This window comes from Protobothrops mucrosquamatus, unplaced genomic scaffold, assembly GCF_001527695.2.
Source record: "Protobothrops mucrosquamatus isolate PMUCROS unplaced genomic scaffold, P.Mucros_1.0 scaffold8, whole genome shotgun sequence".
Lineage (NCBI taxonomy): Eukaryota > Metazoa > Chordata > Lepidosauria > Squamata > Viperidae > Protobothrops > Protobothrops mucrosquamatus.
The window spans coordinates 284,311-302,910 of record NW_015386395.1 but is presented as its reverse complement, the minus strand read 5'-3'; the positions used below and the strand labels follow the sequence as shown (position 1 = coordinate 302,910).

General features: G+C 41.4%; 1 protein-coding gene across 2 annotated transcripts; it reads left to right on the top strand.

The window, feature by feature from the left end:
* The first annotated feature begins 939 nt into the window (after positions 1–939).
* Positions 940–13,472, top strand: EMP3 (epithelial membrane protein 3). Of its 2 annotated transcripts, none has more exons than XM_015810326.1 (5): positions 940–1,013; positions 5,788–5,873; positions 11,319–11,421; positions 11,963–12,103; positions 12,896–13,472. In XM_015810326.1, the coding sequence occupies exons 2-5, from the start codon at positions 5,796–5,798 to the stop codon at positions 13,063–13,065; spliced, it is 492 nt and encodes a 163-aa protein (XP_015665812.1). In that variant the 5' UTR covers positions 940–1,013; positions 5,788–5,795; the 3' UTR covers positions 13,066–13,472. The 2 variants fall into 2 exon arrangements, with proteins under 2 accessions (XP_015665812.1, XP_015665813.1); XM_015810327.1 differs by lacking the exon at positions 940–1,013 and adding an exon at positions 5,504–5,531.
* Positions 13,473–18,600: the final 5,128 nt, after the last annotated feature.

Sequence of the window (18,600 nt, the reverse complement as noted above, 5' to 3'; positions counted from 1 at the left end):
GCAACTTATTACTGCTTTTCATACTTAAGGCCAGTGATGGCGAACCTTTTAGAGACCAAGTGCCCAAACTGCAACCCAAAACCCACTTATGCATCATCGGGTGCCGGGTGGGTGTGGCCCATTGGGTGGGTGTGGCTGCGGTGGTAACAGCAGACTGGGTGGGACTAAAAAGTTCAATCAATCAATTCCAACTTTGCAAGATCTTTTTTTTTCAGTGAGAAGTTGAAATTGACTGATTGATAGAACCTTTTTTTTTTTTTGCACACGGTGGCGGAGGCCTAAAGCGAAAAGGTTTTATAAAACCCAGCTGAAAGCCTAGGACTGAGGCAACAGCGTGCATGCCCACAGAGAGGGCTCTGAGTGCTGCCTCTGGCACGCGTGCCATAGGTTAGCCACCACTGCTTAAGGCCATCCCCATGATCAACATTTGGATGCTTGGCAACTGGTTCATATTTACGATGGTTGCAGCGTCCTGGGGGTCATGTGATCCTCTTTTGCGACCCTCTGACAAGCCAAGTCAATGGGCAAGGGAGATTCACTTAACAGCCGTGTTACTAACTTAACAACTGCGGCGATCACTTAACTACTGTGGCAAAAGAAAGCCGTAAAATGGGTCAAAACTCACTCAATGTCTTGCTTAGCAATGGAAATTTTGGGCCCCACTGTGGTCATAGGTCAAGGACTCCCCGTATCTGCCTCTCCTGGCAGCTACTGGCAAAAATGAGCTGGAGGCATCGACATAAGGGAGTGCCCCAACCCTCCGGACGTCTATCAAAGCGACCCCCCCCTTTCCCCACTTCCCTTCTCAGAGGCGTCAGGCCAGCCACGCGCTCTCTGCTCCCACCCACCTGGCCAGAAGCCAAGGGCAGGGCGAGGAGAACGTGGTACGAGCAGGATGAACTAAATTTGTATTAAAAAGAAAAAAAAAGAGCAAGCGGGGGCAGTCGGAAGAAATCCTGAGCGCCAGGGAGACCGATCGGCTGCACCTCTACCCACCCCTGCGCTGCCAACAGGTAACTAAATCCGCCCGGCTGGGTGGGCGGGAAGCGGGGAAAGTTGCGAGTGGGTCGTTCTGAGACCGATCGAAGTGTGTGTATGTGTGTACACACTTTCGGAGGGGCTTTAGGAGGGAGGGGTGCGAGATCTCATCCGCTTAGACTTGGCAAAGGGGGTCTCGTGAAAGGCGGGAAAGCAACGAAGGACAGCAGGCGATTGCTGTACTTTCTGGAAAAGGATCGGGAGAAGGGAGAGAAACAGCGCCGTCCTATCAGACGGCCGACCTACTCGCTCCCCTCCCCGCCATCTATTCTATTCCCCTAGATTCCCCCCCCCTCCTTTCTCCAGCTTCATTAACATTCGCGCCTTGCTTTCCGGACGCGGGTCGTTGCCTTCGCTGAAGTTTTGTTTTGTTTTTTAATTGTTTGGCACCGTATTTTTGCTAGCCTGTTAACAGCAGTCTTTAAAAAAAAAAAAAAAAAAAGCCCGAAGATACCTTTTGCTTCCATCTCTCCATCAACTTTTCATTTAAAATTATTGGGGGGGGGGGGGAAGGGGGAGANCTAGCCTGTTAACAGCAGTCTTAAAAAAAAGAAGAAGAGTCCGAAGATACCTTTTGCTTCCATCCCTCCATCAACTTTTCATTTAAAATTATTGGGGGGGGGGAGGGGGAGGAACTGGAATAGCCATTTCCTGAATCCCCAAATTTTAGCCAATCGTGATTCTTAACAGATTTTCAAAACGCTAATTCTTGGGAGGCAGAGGGATGTTGGAGAACTAGCAGGAGGCTGGAGTGCCAGAAAGTTTGGCATAAAATAAACTTTTAGGGCTTTCAGTTCTGCCCTTATTCCACACCCACTGTACTAGGGAAAAATCTGGGTGTGAGAAGTTGTAAGGAAGGGGGGTGGATGCGTAGGATCCTCCGGGTGTATGTCTGTGGCATTCCTCACTTCAGTCCCTGCCGTTTTTTTGGAGCTGCTGCTAAAACAGGGGTAATCAACCTTGGCTCTTTTATGACTCGTGGACTTCAACTCCCAGCTGGCTCAGGAATTCTGGGAGTTGAAGTCCACGAGTCATAAAAGAGCCAAGGTTGACTACCCCTGTGCTAAAAGTTGTCATTCAGCAACATCTGGAAAACTACAGATTCCCCACATCTGGATTATATTATTCTTAAAATGGGCCTATTGTATCACAATCAAATGCAAAATTTAATACACTTGGTGTACCCTGTTAAGTAACTTATATACAGACAGCTTTTGAAAAGGGCCTTGCAGTGAAAATGCTGGATTTCATGCAGATCGCCTTATAACTTTAAGATTTAAATACAGTTAGTCCTCAAGTTAAAACCCCAACTGAGACCAGAATTTTGATTGCTAAGCAAGGTGGTTGTTAAGTGTGTCACGCCCAATTTTACCTTTTTTGCCATGATTGTGAAGTGAAGGCAGTTAAGTGGCTGTTAAGGGAGTCTGCATTTCCCCATTAATTTTGCTTGTCAGAAGCCAGCTGGGAAGATCCCAATAGTGATCACGTGACTCTGGGCTGCAGCAATCATTGTAAATACATGCTGGTTGCCAAGCGCCCAAAATTTTGATCACATGATCATAGGGATACCGTGAAGGTTGTAAGTGCAAAGAATGGTTGCAGATCACTTTTTTGACTGCCCTTGTAACTTCTAACTGTCACTAAATGAATGGTTGTAAGTCAAGGACTGCCTGTAGGATTTTAACTTAAATCTGGAGCCCAACGCGCACATACTCAGAAAAAAATCTCACTGGCTATATATTTTGCTGAATAAATAACGTACAGAATATTGTGTACTGGAAACTGTATAGTTCATTCTATGCAAACTTACGTCTCTTCAAATACAACAGTGCTTGCTTTTAAGCTTATGCTGCACTATTCACGGTTTCCCCTTAGTTTTTTCAGGGCAGGGAGTGCTGCTAAGTTTGCAGAACTTATTTTTGTGCATGTTACCTTATAATTATGCAGTGTTAAGCATCTTTGCAGAGTAACCAAACTTTCCAAGAACTGGGGGCCTTTTGATTTAGCAGTCAGTTAACTCTTTCGCAGCCTTCCTAGCCTAGCTATCCTCTGATCACCTCCTGGACTGGAGAAGGTTGTTTACTGCCTGTGTCAGGAAACTCCAATTACTTGGTGGGGAATTACTCAAGGAAGGGAACGCCTTTTTCTTCTGAAAAACGTCACTTGGCCGTTATGTCCATGTGAAACAGAAAGCAGAAGAGAATTTTAACAATCGAAGTTTAGTCCATGGAGAATTTCTGTTTAGATTACAGATGAAGGAAATGCCCCTTCAAACATCATTGTGCCGCATTAATGAAGAAGCAGATCTGAATGAAAAGGCCATCACATGGTGGATAATGAGATCCGCTAAACTGCAGCCCTACTCTGAGTTGGCATATCTGTGATTATCCTCTTGTTTACACTCTCATATTGTCCAATTGACCTCCCCCTCCCAGATATATTGGGACTACAGCTCCCAGAATTCTCAGCTATAGAAGACTTAGCTCTCTCAGCCCACCAGACTGGGTCTCTTATTTTATTCTGAAACAGGGATACTTAACCCGGAGTCCATAGAGTTGAGTGTCCATGCATAGATTTCACACGTCTGTGTCTGTGTGGACTTTGATGGGATAACATTTACAACTAATTTCACTATTTTATTTTATACATTTAAAAACATGTTTCTGAGAAGCGGCTTGTAGGTTTCACCTGGCTCCAAAAAGGGCCCAAGCCACAAAAGATTAAGAACTGTTCAAAACATGAAATGAAATGTTTTTTCAAAGCTCAGGAATCTGAAAGCCATTAGTAAGACTTGACCCCAAAATGTTTTCTTGCTAGAGGAGGACGACAATGGTGCTATTGTTGTCTCCCACTGCTCAGATGAGATTTTACAAGATTTTTTTTAAAAGTAATAATAATATATGCCTCCCAACTCAAAATCATATGATTAAAGCTCAGAGAATTGGTCATCTATGCTAGATGTTACTTCAGGAATGAGTAACATCCCAGCTATTGTCAAGTCAAAAATTCCAATGCCTCATATTATTGACCAAGCTATGGGTGGGGTTGAGCTACAATTTTCAACAGCCCTGGCCAGCACATTCAGTGATATGAGCTGAAAGACACCTTGGACTCTTCAAAACAATTGAATTAATGGATTAACCATCTTCCGTTCATAAGTTGAAGGTGATGAATTATAAATAGTCCTTGACTTACAACTATTCATTTAGTGACCAAAATTAAATGAAATGAAAAAAGTGACTTATGACCGTTTTTCACACAGATGACCATTGCAACATCCCCATGGTCACATGATCAAAATTTGGATGCTTGGCAACTGGTTCATATTTATGATGGCTGCAGTGTCCGGGGTGTGTGTGTCATATGATCACCTTTTATGACCTTCTGACAAGCAAAATCAATGTGGAAGCCAGATTCATTTAGCAACCATTTTACTAACAACAACTGCATTGATTCACTTAGTAACCATGGCAAGAAAGGTCGTAAAATGGAGCAAAACTCACTTCACAACTGTCTCACTTAGCAACAGAAATTTTGGGCTCAGTTGTGGCCGTACGTCGAGGACTACTGTATTAAATCTGTTTTAAATGCCAGCTCAATGTGTACATTATTTTTAATGTTCATCTTAAATTGCAAAGTAGGAATGCAATCCATATATTATGGCCAGAATATGGTCATACAAGTAAACTTACTAGAGAATCAGATTTGCTGTTAATGGAATACCTGGTAATAAATTGGACAGTGTGGAAGAAAAACACAAATCTGAATGATGTGCCTCATCTGCGAAGCCATATAGTTAGGGGAACTTTGGCATTAAAACAAACTGAAAAAAAATAGCGCCTAGCAATAAGAATCAGATGAGAAAAATGTTCGCATTTATTGCTTAATTATAAACTCAGTTCCAGATTTCCTTTCTCTGCTCTGTACTGCCTACTACAATGTTTTTCAGCTTTAGCAATTTTAAGAGTTGTGGGTTCTCCATCACTGGAGGCTTCCAAGAAAAGTTTGCACAACTCTTTGTTTGAGATATACAAAATCTCCTGCCATGGGCAGGTCCCTTCCAGCCTTGTGAGTCTATTATTCTGAGACTTGTGGACTTCCGCTCTCTGAATTCTGAGAGCAGAAATCCACACGTCTTAAAGTTGCCATGGTTGAGGAACATTGGATTCCCTCTTTGCCATTTGGAGGAAATTAAACCGTTTGTGAGTGTGTGTGTGCACGTGTGCAGTCTTGATGGGGCTGCAAAGGGCGGCAACATATCTAGGCAATTGCTAACCCTTTCTACCTCCCTCTTCTTGCCCACAGCTCACATAACTTTTAAACATCTGGATCACATTAAGCCAGGCTTACAGCCACAGGAATTTAAACTAGCTGCAGGAGCCCAGATTCTGCTTTCTCTGACGCGGGGCAGGAGGAAGGAGGAAATACGTTGCATTTAAGGAAGGGCTTCAAAATCTGAGCATCCTGAGGCAATTTGGAATAAACTGGCTAAGGTCTGGGTAACGGGAGAAAATTTTTCATTTTTTTTCCTTTGGATTTGAGATATGTGAATCCTTGGGAAGTGACATGGGGACGGCTGGATAATAGAGAGAAAGCTTCTGAAAAGCAGAATCTGGAGAGAGCAGAATTTATCAGTTTGAGGAGACACAGTGGGATTAATGCTGCTTGGGAAGACAGTAGTTCCTAGTTGCTTTAACCAGCCACAAGGAAGGAGTAAGCTTAATCTATGTTTTTCTTCTCTCCATTCAGCTTCCAGAATGAGTTTCCTTCTCTTTGGGGTCACAGCCCTCCACGTTCTTATCCTCATCTTACTCTTTGTAGCCACCTTGGACAAGGTAAGAAAGAACTGAAATATTCCAGTGTTTAATCTGCAGGTTCAATGTTTCGCTTGAGAGCTGCTTAGCTATTCTACATTCCCTACCCTTCTGTGCCTAGTACTGTTATGCTACAATTCCCAGAACTGTCCAGCCATCTGGACTTCACAAGGGGTGCTTCATGATTTAGTAAGCTTGACTCTAGAGACAATTTCCTCTGACTCTTTGATGAGGTACCAGGTTTTAATCAAGGATAGTAAATAATTTTTTCTCAGCATTTCACTTGAAAGAAAAAAAATTAACTATCAGGCATGAAGAATCAGGACCACATGTTAAGTTGCAATTAAGCTGATTTATTGCTCATGCCTACCTACAAGAATCTAGTCAACTAATGATCAGCACTAAATTGGTGCTAGATAAGAGTCAACAGAGTTCAGTGGGGGTGGGGCTGGATTTGGAACACTTGTGAGAACGTAAGGACTCCAGGATGATTGCTTCCTTGACTCCACCTTCCCCCAGGTTCTGCCTCTTCTCCTACATAAACCTCCTTATATATTTTAGTATGTGCTCATCACCTGTTTATTCAGGAGATAAAATGTTTGCTGCGAGGATGAAGGTTTTACACATACAGTAATGTGGGTTGGAATTAAGGAAAAAATGCTGAACAACTTACTTTTACCCATCATCACTATCTGTTGCTGAAAAAATAGATAAAAACGAAGGACATAGTGAGGTAGTTGGCTTGATTTCACACTTTTTGCATTATAAGCTTGGTCACCATCGAACCACCACAGTTATGTGGTAGCTGGCCTGGTGTCAAGAGAAGATGGAAAACACTACTTCAGTCTTCAGTTCAGAAAAATAAGAAATTGATCTGCTTTGGTTGATGGCTAAGGATGAGAGGAAGGCTATGTCATCTGATTGTTTTCTTCAAGATTGGTTAGCCAAGGACTTTGAGCTAAAGCTAAAGGACAGTTAAAGGATATTCAGATGTGTCCCAGATGATCTTGGCTTCTACACATTTATTCATCTCTCTATTAAGAATAATAAGATTTATTCACAAGTTAAATATCTGTGAGGAATTCAAATAAACTGATCAGAAGAGAATCCCTTGAAAAAGCCAGCCACATTTTTTTATTCAAGATAATTGCTCCTCAGATGTCAAGAGCAGAGCCTAAGAGAAGGCCATAGACACTTCAAAGAATCCCCAATGACATTACATTTCTGCCTGAAATTCTTCTTGCTCCTTGCATTTCTAATTGGTGTTTGTTTCTCCCCAAAAGAAGAATATATTTACACATCTGTAAACACGCTTATTTGCACGTTTTATGTTTTGGGAGAGCCCTCTTAAACGGTAAAAAAAATGCATTTGGGAAACAAATGCCAACTAACAACTCTGACTGGGAATATGATACAGCCTGAAAAACCTTTATGAGTTGAATTTTTTTAGCATTATTTTTGAAGTATATTTCTTTTTTCCCCCCTCCTTTAAATTTAAAACAGATTTCTTTAAATAAAAGATTGTTCTATCCTGCTTTATACTGATCCCAAAGAAAATGTCTCTATCCTCATATTTTGTTAGTCTGACAACTAGTATGAGGAAGATTATTGATATTAACCCCCTCCGATTTAAGATGGCTTTTTTGGGTGTGTGTACAGTATATCTGTTTTGAATGGTGAATTGTCAGTGGCTGCATTTTGAACCTTTGCTGGGGAAAGACAGATAACTCTCTTGAGCAGACAAATCTGTGTCTCTTTCCTTGCTTCAGGAATCTCTGACAAATCCTTCAGGACTAGTAGTTTGTTGATTTAAAAAATCACAAAAGCATGCCTGTTAACACAGGAAAAGGCTGGGTTACAACCATGAATCCTGTTTCCATTTTGAACTATTTGCATATATGACTTGTTTAACTCAATAATATTTTTATCTTGAATGAGGAATCTGTTCTTTTCCAACAAAACAAAATAAGCCAAAATTACCCACACAGCTGAATTCCTCCAGACAGTGTTTTTCAACTTTGGCAACTTGAAGATGGGTGAACTTCAACTCCCAGAATTCCCCAGCCACCAATGCTGGCTGGGGAATTCTGGGAGTTGAAGTCCACCCATCTTAAAATTACAAGGTTGAGAAACCCTGCCTTAAAATATTAGTTTGTGTTTGTGACATTTGCTGAATACATTACATTGTGTCCCCTGTTATATCACTTGAGGTGAAAGTAATTTGTTTTCTCCTTTTGTTTTCTCCCCCTGAATCTGCTCCCCAAACTTGGCTTTTTAGTAGTACCGTAGATTAGGGTTGCCACTAATTACACCCTCAGGAGACCTAAATACAGGTAGTCCTCGCCTTACGACCACAATTGAGCCCAAAGTTTCCATGGCTAAGCAAGACAGTTGTTAAGTGAGTTTTGTCCCATTTTATGACCTTTCTTGCAACAGTTTTTAAGTGAATCATTGCAGTTGTTAAGTTAGTAATACAATCGTTGAGTGATTATGGCTTCTCCATTGACTTTGCTTGTCAGAAGATCACAAAAGGGGATCACACGACCCCCGGACACTACAACTGTCATAAACACTTGCCAGCTGCCAAGTGTTCAAAGTTTGATCATGTGGACCATGGGAATACTGTAACAGTCATAAGTGTGAAAAAAGATCGTAAGTCCCTTTTTTCAGTACTGTAGTACTTCGAATGATCACTAAACAAATGTTTGTAAGTCGAGGACTGCCTGTAATTGTTTTCCCTTCCCTCCTGGCCATGGGAAAAAAGAAGAAGAGTCACCTGTTGGATTTCTGCCTGTGTCTCACCAAAAAGATGACCGGAGAAGAAGGTGTTCTCACACTCTTGTGCTCCTATTGTACAAGGGATGCTGTGTGGTCATAAGTCAGTTTTTTCAATGCCATTGTAACTTCGAACAGTCACTAAAGGAATAGTTGTAAGTCAAGGATTACCTGTATAGGACATCTTTAAAAAAAATCAGAAGTTCCACTGTCCACTAAGAGAAGGAAATGAAAGAACAGAGAAAGGGGTGGGGGATAGAATGGCCCCACACCAGGAAAGAAGAATTGAGAAGAGAGACATTCAGAGAAGTTATAGGGGGAGAGAGAGAGATTCAGGAATGTGTGGCAGCCTCCAGGGCTTGGCTCTGTCCGCTACCAGACTGCACATAAAACCAATTAGAGAAAAAAAACTTGAAGAGAAAAAGCTGTGGAAAAATATTTTGGAAAGTCAGAATGTTTTCAAATGCTTCTTGTTCCCTTGAGTAAATTTTGCCTCTCTGATTCCACAGGATGGGGAAACAAATTTTACAATTACAGTACAGGTACTCCTCAATTAGGACCATCATGAAGCTTGCCCATCATGGTTGTAAGTCGTGACCGTCATAAAATGGGTCTTTCACATGACCGACTCCATTTTACAACCTTTTTTGCAGTGGTCATTAAGCAAATCACCATGGTCGTTAAGTGAACCGATGATTTTCTATAAAACCAGAAGTGCTGATTTTGGGCAAAACTGTTGTAAAAGGCAGTCATGTGACCATGGAAAATGCAAATGTCCGTAAATGCAGCTGTGTTGCTGAGTGCCCAAGGTTTGGTCATATAGTTGTGAGGAGGCGACCATCAGAATTTTGAATCCAGATCATAAGTAGCCTCAAGGTAGGTCTATCTGACCTTCGGTTAGTCGCTAAGAGACCAGTCATAAGTTCAAGGACTGCCTATATAATGTGCAGTTCAATTTCAAGGATTCATTCATTTATTCATTCATTCATAATAATAATAATAATAAAGTTGGAAGGGACCTTGGAGGCCATCTAGTCCAACCCCCTGCTCAGGGAGGAAACCCTACACCATTTCAGACAAATGGCTGTCCAGTCTCTTCTTAAAAACTTCCAGTGTTGGAGCATTTACCACTTCTGGAGGCAGGTTGTTCCACTGATTAATTGTTCCAATTGTCAGGAAGTTTCTCCTTAGTTCTAGGTTGCTTCTCTCTGGTTAGTTTCCACCTATTGCTTCTCGTCCTGCCTTCGGTTACTTTGGAGAATAGCTTGACTCCCTCTTCTTTGTGGCAACCCCTGAGATATCGGAACACTGCTATCATGTCCCCCCTCGTCTTTCTCTTCATTAAACTAGACATACCCAATTCCAGCAACCGTTCCTTATATGTTTTAGCCTCCAGTCCCCTAATCATCTTTGTTGCTCTTCTCTGTACTCTTTCTAGAGTCTCAACATCTTTTTTACATCGTGGTGACCAAAACTGGATGCAGTATTCCAAGTGTGGCCTTACCCAAGGCATTGTAAAGTGGTATTAAATACTTCATGTGATCTTGATTCTGTCCCTCTGTTAATGCAGCCCAGCACTGTATTGGCCTTTTTGGCAGCTGCAGCACACTGCTGGCTCATATTTAAGTGATTGTCCACTAGGACTCCAAGATCCCTCTCACAGTTACTACTATTGAGCAAGGTACCCCCTGTACTATACCTGTACATTTGGTTTTTCTTGCCTAAATGTAGAACCTTACTTTTTTCACCCTTGAATTTCATTTTGTTAGATAGCGCCCAGTGTTCAAGTCTGTCCGGATCCTCCTGTATCCTAAGCCTGTCTTCTGGAGTGTTGGCTATTCCTGCCAGCTTGGTGTCGTTTGCAAATTTGATGAGTTCCCCATCTATCCCCTCGTCCATATTGTTGATGAAGATGTTGAAGAACACTGGGCCCAGAACAGAGCCCCGGGGCACCCATCTACACACTTCCCTCCATGTAGATGTGGTTCCATTGAGGACCACACGCTGAGTATGGCCGGTCAGCCAGCTATGGATCCATCTGGTGGTGATGCTGTCTAACCTGCATTTTTCTATCTTGTCAAGTAGTAGGTTGTGATCTACTTTATCAAATGCCTTACTGAAGTCCAAGTAAATTATATCTGCAGCATCCCATTCTGCCTATCTATCTATAGAAGCAACCGGGAGTTAAGGAAAAATTTCCCAACAGTGAGAACAATAAACCAATAAACCAGGCTTGCCTTCAGAAGTTGTGGGTGCCCCATCAGTGGAGGTATTTAAGAAGAGGACAACCATTTGTCTGCTTGAGTAGGGGGTTGGACTAGAAGACCTCCAAGGTCCCTTCCAGCTTCTATTCTATTCTATTCTATTCTATTCTATTCTATTCTATTCTATTCTCTACATCCATCTATCCATCCATCCATCTTGCCAAGCTGCAGTTATTACAACTGTTGTTGGCTATTGTTTTCAAAGTAGCACACTCAACCCTCTGCTCAATAAAGACTCATCTACTGTAAAATTACTGGTGTTTCAAAGGGAATGGTGGAAACAAGATTTTATTTGGACTCCGCAACTAGTTACGGGTTGGAGCCAGTTTATTAACCTTCATTCACATATTTGGAAAGGTGACCCTCTTCGGCATCATCTTTTCTGTCCTAACTCCTTGTCTTTGCTTTTTTTTTTTTTTTATTCTAGTCATGGTGGGTTCTGCCTGATAGAGAAACAGTGAACATCTGGTATGAATGTCTGATAGAAAACCAGCGCCAGAACTGGACATGTCACCCAGTGTCTGATAGTAGTGAGTATATACTGTGTGTTTTGTGGAAATGACCCAGGACCATCTATGTCAAGCGCTAGGCTAGGGAAACCAGGAGATTCAGGCAGTTCAAATGAGTATAAAGATTTATTACAAGCTTAAGCCCTCTGCAAGAATCTGAGCTACTAATGGTTAAAGGAAATGAGCGGGAATTAAGAAGGTATTCAAGACGGACTGGATTTAGATCTCTTGTGGGTGCGCAAGGACTCGTGACTTACGACGCGTTTGAACCCACCCTCGGGCTCAGCCTGGTCAACTTCTACAATCTTCAGGAAAAGGTCAAACTTGGCAAGAGGGTGGAAAGAAGGTTGCATGCTTGCCCCCATCCTGCTTCAAGATATGGATGCATTTATGGAGCCTTCCCCAAACCGGGTGCTCCTTAAAATGTTCAGCACCCAGAATTTTCCAGTAAATACGACTGAAACATTTTAGCCATTTGGGCTGCTGGAAAATTTACTGGAGAAGGCAGATTGGTAAGATCTGCTCTTAATGGTCTTTTCTCTTCAATGGTTTCTTTCCCCAGAATGGCTTCATGGAGTCCAGGCATTCATGGTTTTAAGCCTTCTCTTCTCCAGCTTGGCTTTCATTATTTTCATGTGGCAGCTCTACACGATGAAGCGGGGAAGCCTGTTTTATGCCACAGGAATTTTCCAGATATTGACTGGTAAGGGTCCCATTTGAATGTTGCAGAATCATAGAGCAAGAGAGAGGTGGTAGCATCTACGAGGAAGGAAGATTAGGACTGAGTTGTAGGGGAGCGTAGGTTTCCATATGTAAGACATAAACAGCAAGGGGTATTGCATAGATCAGTGTTTCTCAACCATAACAACTTGAAGGTGTATGGACTTCAACTCCCAGAATTCTCCAGCATGTTAAGGTCTAACTTAATTGGAACGATTTGCAAAGCGTTTAGCTACTTTGTTGGAACTCTGGATGAATCTGGTTGTGAATCTGGTTATGTTCCATTTTGCCCAAATTATCTTTTTAATATAAAGACCTTGCAAGCCCCAGTTAAGAAGTGGAGCTCAGGAGAAGGAAAACTTGGCTCTTCAAATAGCCTTCAGAGGGGTGACTTCAAGATGGGTGGACTTCAACTCCCAGAATTCCCAAGCCAGAATTGCTATCTGAGGAATTCTGGGAGTTGAAGTCCATCTGTCTTAAAGTCACCAAGGTTCAGAAACACTGATCCCAGCTATTCCAATCAGAATTACCAATAAGAAGTTGTAGTTCAATAACATCCCAAACATCGTAAGTTCCTCACCACTCTACTCATCTCTAGTGATCCTGGGATGCCTATTGCAGATCTGAATAGGCGGCTGGTGGGATTTTGCACTATATAGGAATTGTCTATATGGATGGGAAGGATGTAATTATCCTTTAGGTTGCTTGCTGAAGATGGGGAAGCAAGATGGAGCTATAACTTGATCCTAATTCACCTTTTTTGATTCCTTCCCAGCTGTCTCGGTGTTCACAGCTGCCTTGATCTACACTATCCATGTGGACACGTTCCAGCGTGGCCGAATGCCTGGCGGCTCTTACGGTCACTGTTTCATACTAGCCTGGCTGTCTTTTCCCTTGGCCCTCATCAGTGGGATTGTCTACATTCACCTTCGGAAAAAAGAGTGACTGACTATAGGGAAGCCTCTCCGTTTATCTTGGAAGGAGACTTGTTATCCTTTCAATTTAGCTATGCATTCATTCTTTGCAGTTTTCGAAAGCACTCGTGGCACAAAATTCTATGCAATGGGTAACTTGATCCGTGGGAGTTCTTGCACTGTAAGTGCCTGATTTTCATTTTGCATACGGGTAGTCCTCGACTTATGACCACAATTGAACCCAACATATCCGTTGCTCAGCAAGACAGCTTTGAAGTGAACGGGCCCCCATTTTATGACCTTTTTGCTACAATTGCTAAGCGAATCACTGCAGTTATTAAACGAACCATGTGGTCCTTAAGGGAATCCAGATTCCCCATTGACCTTGTTTGCCAGAAGCCAGATGGGAAAGATACAAATGATGATCAGATGACCCTGGGGTAGTGCAACTGTCATAAATACATGCTAATTGCGAAGCACCCAAATTTTGATCAGGTGACCATGGGGCCATTAAGTGTGAAAAGCGGTCATAAGTCACTTTTTTCCCACTGCTGTTGTAACTTCAAACGATCAGTAAACAAATGGTTGTAAGTCAAGGACTACCTGTATTTTTATATACCTCCCATGATATGGGAAGTTAAAGGTGTGCCATCATACACTGGGCATTGCTTTAGTCTCTGAGAGGTTACCATGAAATACATGAATATTTTGCTGGCAAAATGATATGACATGCCATCCTATCAGCCTATTCTCCTAATATCTGGAGAAAGGTTTGCTTCTTTTTTGTAATTATGTACATGTAGATTATAGTCCCCTTTAACTTTTGCAAATGAGGGAACAATATATTCCTCCTGTAGTGTTTTTTTTAAATAATAATAATAATAATAATCTCCCTTTTTGATAACCTGCAGTATGGCAGTCAACCCCTCCAACTTTTTTTATAAAATCATTTTTTATTTGAAATACATATTTTAATGGAAAAACATGGGAGATGCATTGGTAGTGTAGATATAAAATATATTTCTTTTTTAAGTTTTTGCAAATGGAAGGCAAACTGAAATACAATGTAAAAGGATTCTCGTGTTTGTTTTTTAAACTCATTTTAAAATGGAGGTTAAATAAGAGTCTGTTTTATAACCTGTTGGTTTTATTGCAGATACTTCTTTCTTTTCACATTTGCCTCTTGGGAGATAAAATACTGTGTGGATAAAATTCCTGTTAAATTGCAGTTGGAAAAATCACTGAACTTTTTAAAGTCTGACGAATAAGCCACGGGAGTCTCTGCTTATTGCTTGTTCAGAAAAGTCTCAAATAATCTTTTAAAAAGTGTCCTCTTATTATTGTATATGTAGGAGCATTTGTGAGGGAGGTCAAAAAAGTCAAGATGGCAGCCATGACTGTAATTGATCCTCTTTTTGTATACAGCACTTATACAAAATTAGTGAGCTTCAATTATGCACTTGCTATTGTACAGCCATTTCTACTTTAAAAAAAAACAAAAACCTCCATTCCCACAGATTAGCTTCATCCAATCTTTGGAATGCTTCCCTTTCAGAATATTCTACTTAGGAAAAAGTCAATAGGGGAAATAATTACTTTTAAATAGATTTGTGGGATAAATAAAGGATTTGTTCAATGGGATATTTTTTATTTTGTATCTTAAGATCTTTGTTACTATTTCTTAAAATAGTACAGGTAGCCCTCATTTAGCAACCAAAACTGGGACTGGCAACTCAGTAATTAAGCAAAACAGTCACTAAATGAAAACACAACTGCTTGTGATCTTACTTCAGCTTCCCTTTGCTTTACAAATCTGTAAAGGTCATAAACATAGAGAATTGACTGCGAAGTTACTTTTTCATCACCATAACAACTGCGAATGGACACTAAATGAGGTGGTCGCTAAACAAGGACTACCTTTAACTTTCACTAACTTTATTCAGTGAGTTACAACCAATTGTAACAATCTGTTCAGTGGATATACATTGGCAACAGTATTTGTTCCCACTCACATTAAAATACATCAGATTTTTGTTTTTTTCTAGCTTTTTCCAAATGTTTCTCCCTGTATTCTCAACCTCTTGGCTGAGAATTACAGGGACTGTAGGCTGCATATCCAAAAATCTGCAGTTTAAGGAATGTTCACAAACTTATAAGGAATGTTCACATCTTTCTTCAACAGGTTTGCTCTTCGTTCAACTTGATTGCTAGTGCCAAAATTGATGGTTCCTACCAATGTCCCTTTTTGTCTTCTTCCAATGGCTTTTATATTTTATACTTATTTTAGAAATTAAAAAGCAATGAAAAGAGTTGACAGACTGTATCTTCCTTCTTTGGTATGGCAAATGCTTTTTACTCCCAACTCCAGAGCTGTGGTGGCGGCGCAGTGGTTAGGATGCAGTATTGCAGGCTGACTCTGCCGACTGCCAGGAGTTCGAGCCTGTCTGGCTCAAGGTTGATTCAGCCTTCCATCCTTCCACGGTCAGTAAAACAAGGACCCAGATTGTTGGGGGCAATAGACTGACTCTGTAATCCTCTTAGACAGGGCTGTAAAGCACTGTGAAGCGGTATATAAGTCTAAGTCCTATTGCTATTGCTATTCTCTTAGTTTTCACAAGGGAAGCTCATAGTTAGAAAGGAGACCATGAAAGATATGATTTGGGTAGCTCTTGTTTAGTAAACACGAAGCAATCATCAACTCCGTCGCTAAATGATGTGGTCACTAAGCTGAAGATCACGCAACTGCAATGGGCTTGCTTCTATTTGGTTGTTAAGTGAATGACAATGGGTGTAACGTAAGATGTCACATGACTGCAACTTCTGTGTCCTTCATTACTTTGCTTGTCAGAAGCCAGTTGTGAAGCATGTGAATAGCAGTCATGTGACTGCAGGATGTGGTGGCGACCATAAATGTACCCTGGTTGCAAAGGGCCCAAATGGGTGATTGTATGATTGGGATGCTCCGATGGTTGTGCAACAGAATTTGTGTCAGCTGCCTTTTTTTTTAAAAAAAAATTGTAGCTTTGACACTGCATGAGGCAGTCGGTAAGCGAGGATTACATGTAGCAAATTGCAACTTAAATATAATCCACACAGCTAGTATCGAGGTTAGCCACAATCCAAATTGCTGTTGTTCATTCACTACCTTGCAGTCTAATTGGGCAAACTACTTTTTATTTACAAGAGGTCCTCAACTTACAACAGTTCATTTAGAGACCCTTCGAAGTTACAACTGCCTTGAAAAAAAGTGACTTATCACTGTTTTCAACACTTAACGACAGTTGTGGCATCCTCATGGTCACATGATCAAAATTCAGATGTTTGGCAACTGGCATATATTTATGACAGTTGCGGTGTCCCGGGGTTGTGTGATCACTTTTTGTGACCTTCTAACAAGTAGTCAATAGGGAGTCAGATACACCTAACAACCGTATTACTAACAACTGCAGTGATTCACTTAACAACCGTGACAAAAGGTCATAAAATGGGGCAAAATTCATTTAACGACTGTCTCACTTAGCAACAGAAATTTAGGGCTTCATTGTAGTCGTAAGTCGAGGACCACCTGTGTCGTGGCATTTGAACATTAAACTGCTTACAAGCTTCACCACAACCGTATTCACAGATAACAACCAGCGGTGAAGCAGCTGGTTCTCGGCTCGTTTATTTTGCCTGTGTGGGGTATAAAATGGGGACGGGTTGCTTTTGGCCTGCCTGTTCAGTGTAACTACTGGACTGTCTGCCTCTCTGACAAAGTAACCTACTTCCATCCATATTAGGCAAAAGTGCAGCTTCAAGTCTATGGAGGGTGCTAATTTGCCATCTGGCAAAGCACAGATCTGTGCCTGGAAATGAATAAATATTTAATCTTGTTGAGATCTGAAGATTCTATCCACTGCCAAGCATAAATAGGAGCTGTCTTTTCGTAGGAACAGAGAGGAATAATAGAGCTCAGACTTACAAAAAAAAAATTGCACTAAAGAGGAGTTTCTAGACTGGAGGTTTCTGCAGAGGAGAAATGATTGCTGGCTATTGCAGACTATTAGCCCTTTGGAAAGCATCAGTGGTGGGATTCAAATATGTGAACAACCGGTTCTCTATGTGGATGCCATTTCCGGAAGTCCATTCTGGCCTGGGCAACAAAAAATTAGCTACCGGTTCTGCCAAAGTGGTGCGAACTGGCTGAATCAACCCCCCCCCCCACTGGAAAGCATGCTTGTAGCGTTCAGTGCAATTGCTGAAGTTTTTAAGCCACCGTTTTTTCAAACTTAGCAACTTTAAGATGTGTGGACCTCCAATCCCAGAATTCTCATGCTAGCTGGGGAATTCTGGGAGTTGAAGTCCACACCTTAAAAATTGCTGTGTTTGAAAAACATTGTTTGAAACAAGCAGGCAATAATACAATGCAATTATTGTTTATTCCGTAGAATTTTCCATCCCAATCTATTCAATGCAAAAATATGTTAACCATTATTAATAATTTGGGAAAGATGTTCAGATAAAAAAATCACCTCACCAACATAACCAAGTTGCCTCCATTTTATATCTACCATAAAGAAAGCTGGGATAGTGTATCTTATCACAAGATTTAAGTTGCAGCGGTTTTGATTTAGGGGTAGATCTGATAGCAGTTAATGCTTGCAGTTTCCCTCAAGTTGTACAATTTGACGTTATAATTTCTTGACAACAATATGGCTAGTTTTGCTACTACCACCTCAACTTTTTTCAACTAGCCAGTCTATAGCTCGGGAATCTACTTGTGGTCTCCCATCCAAGTGCTAACCAGGAATCTCCCTGTTTATTTTTTCACAAAGAGCAATATATTCATATACACATACTATATTTCCAAAGGGTTATTTTAGATTTTTCTCATTCTACTGGCTTGGGAGAGAATAATTCAATAAAAAAAGCTCAGGCGAAGATTGATGTGCAATAGTGGAGGAAATAATGAGAGCCAAGTAGACAGAAGACTAGAAATTTGAAAGATTCTGCGAGAAGTAAGAGTAGGAATTGACAAACTATTAAAAATAAATTGTGGTTTGGCATATTTGGGGTGTGTGTGTTCCCATGAATGTTGGAAGAAACCAATTTCACCTGGGGCATCAAAGCACAATGTAAGGTTTACACGTCTTAGGAGACCAGAAGCAGCTCATCTCAATCCGTCCCTTTATTACATCTACACAAGTTGATTAATCTCTCTCTCTCTTTTAAAAAAATAACATCTAATGAGCAAATGTTAAGCAGGGTGTGGAAACATTTTCAACATCGTTGTAACACAGGTAAGGACATATGTTAGATCCTACCTAGTGGCGATGGGGGTGGTTAGAACTAATTACTATTCCACTCTCATCGCGTCATCAGATAACTGCCCGGCCGCCCTCTTCAGGGTGACCCGCTCTCTCCTTCAATTGAGGGGAGGCGGGGACCCCCTGGAGGGGAGGGCCGAGGATTTTGCGCAGTATCTGTATGATAAAGTCGCTCGGATCCGGGAAGGCTTGGACTCCGACTGGTTGGCCCAGGGGGAGGAGACGGGACCAGGTCTTGAGACGGTTGTGTGGGAGGAGTT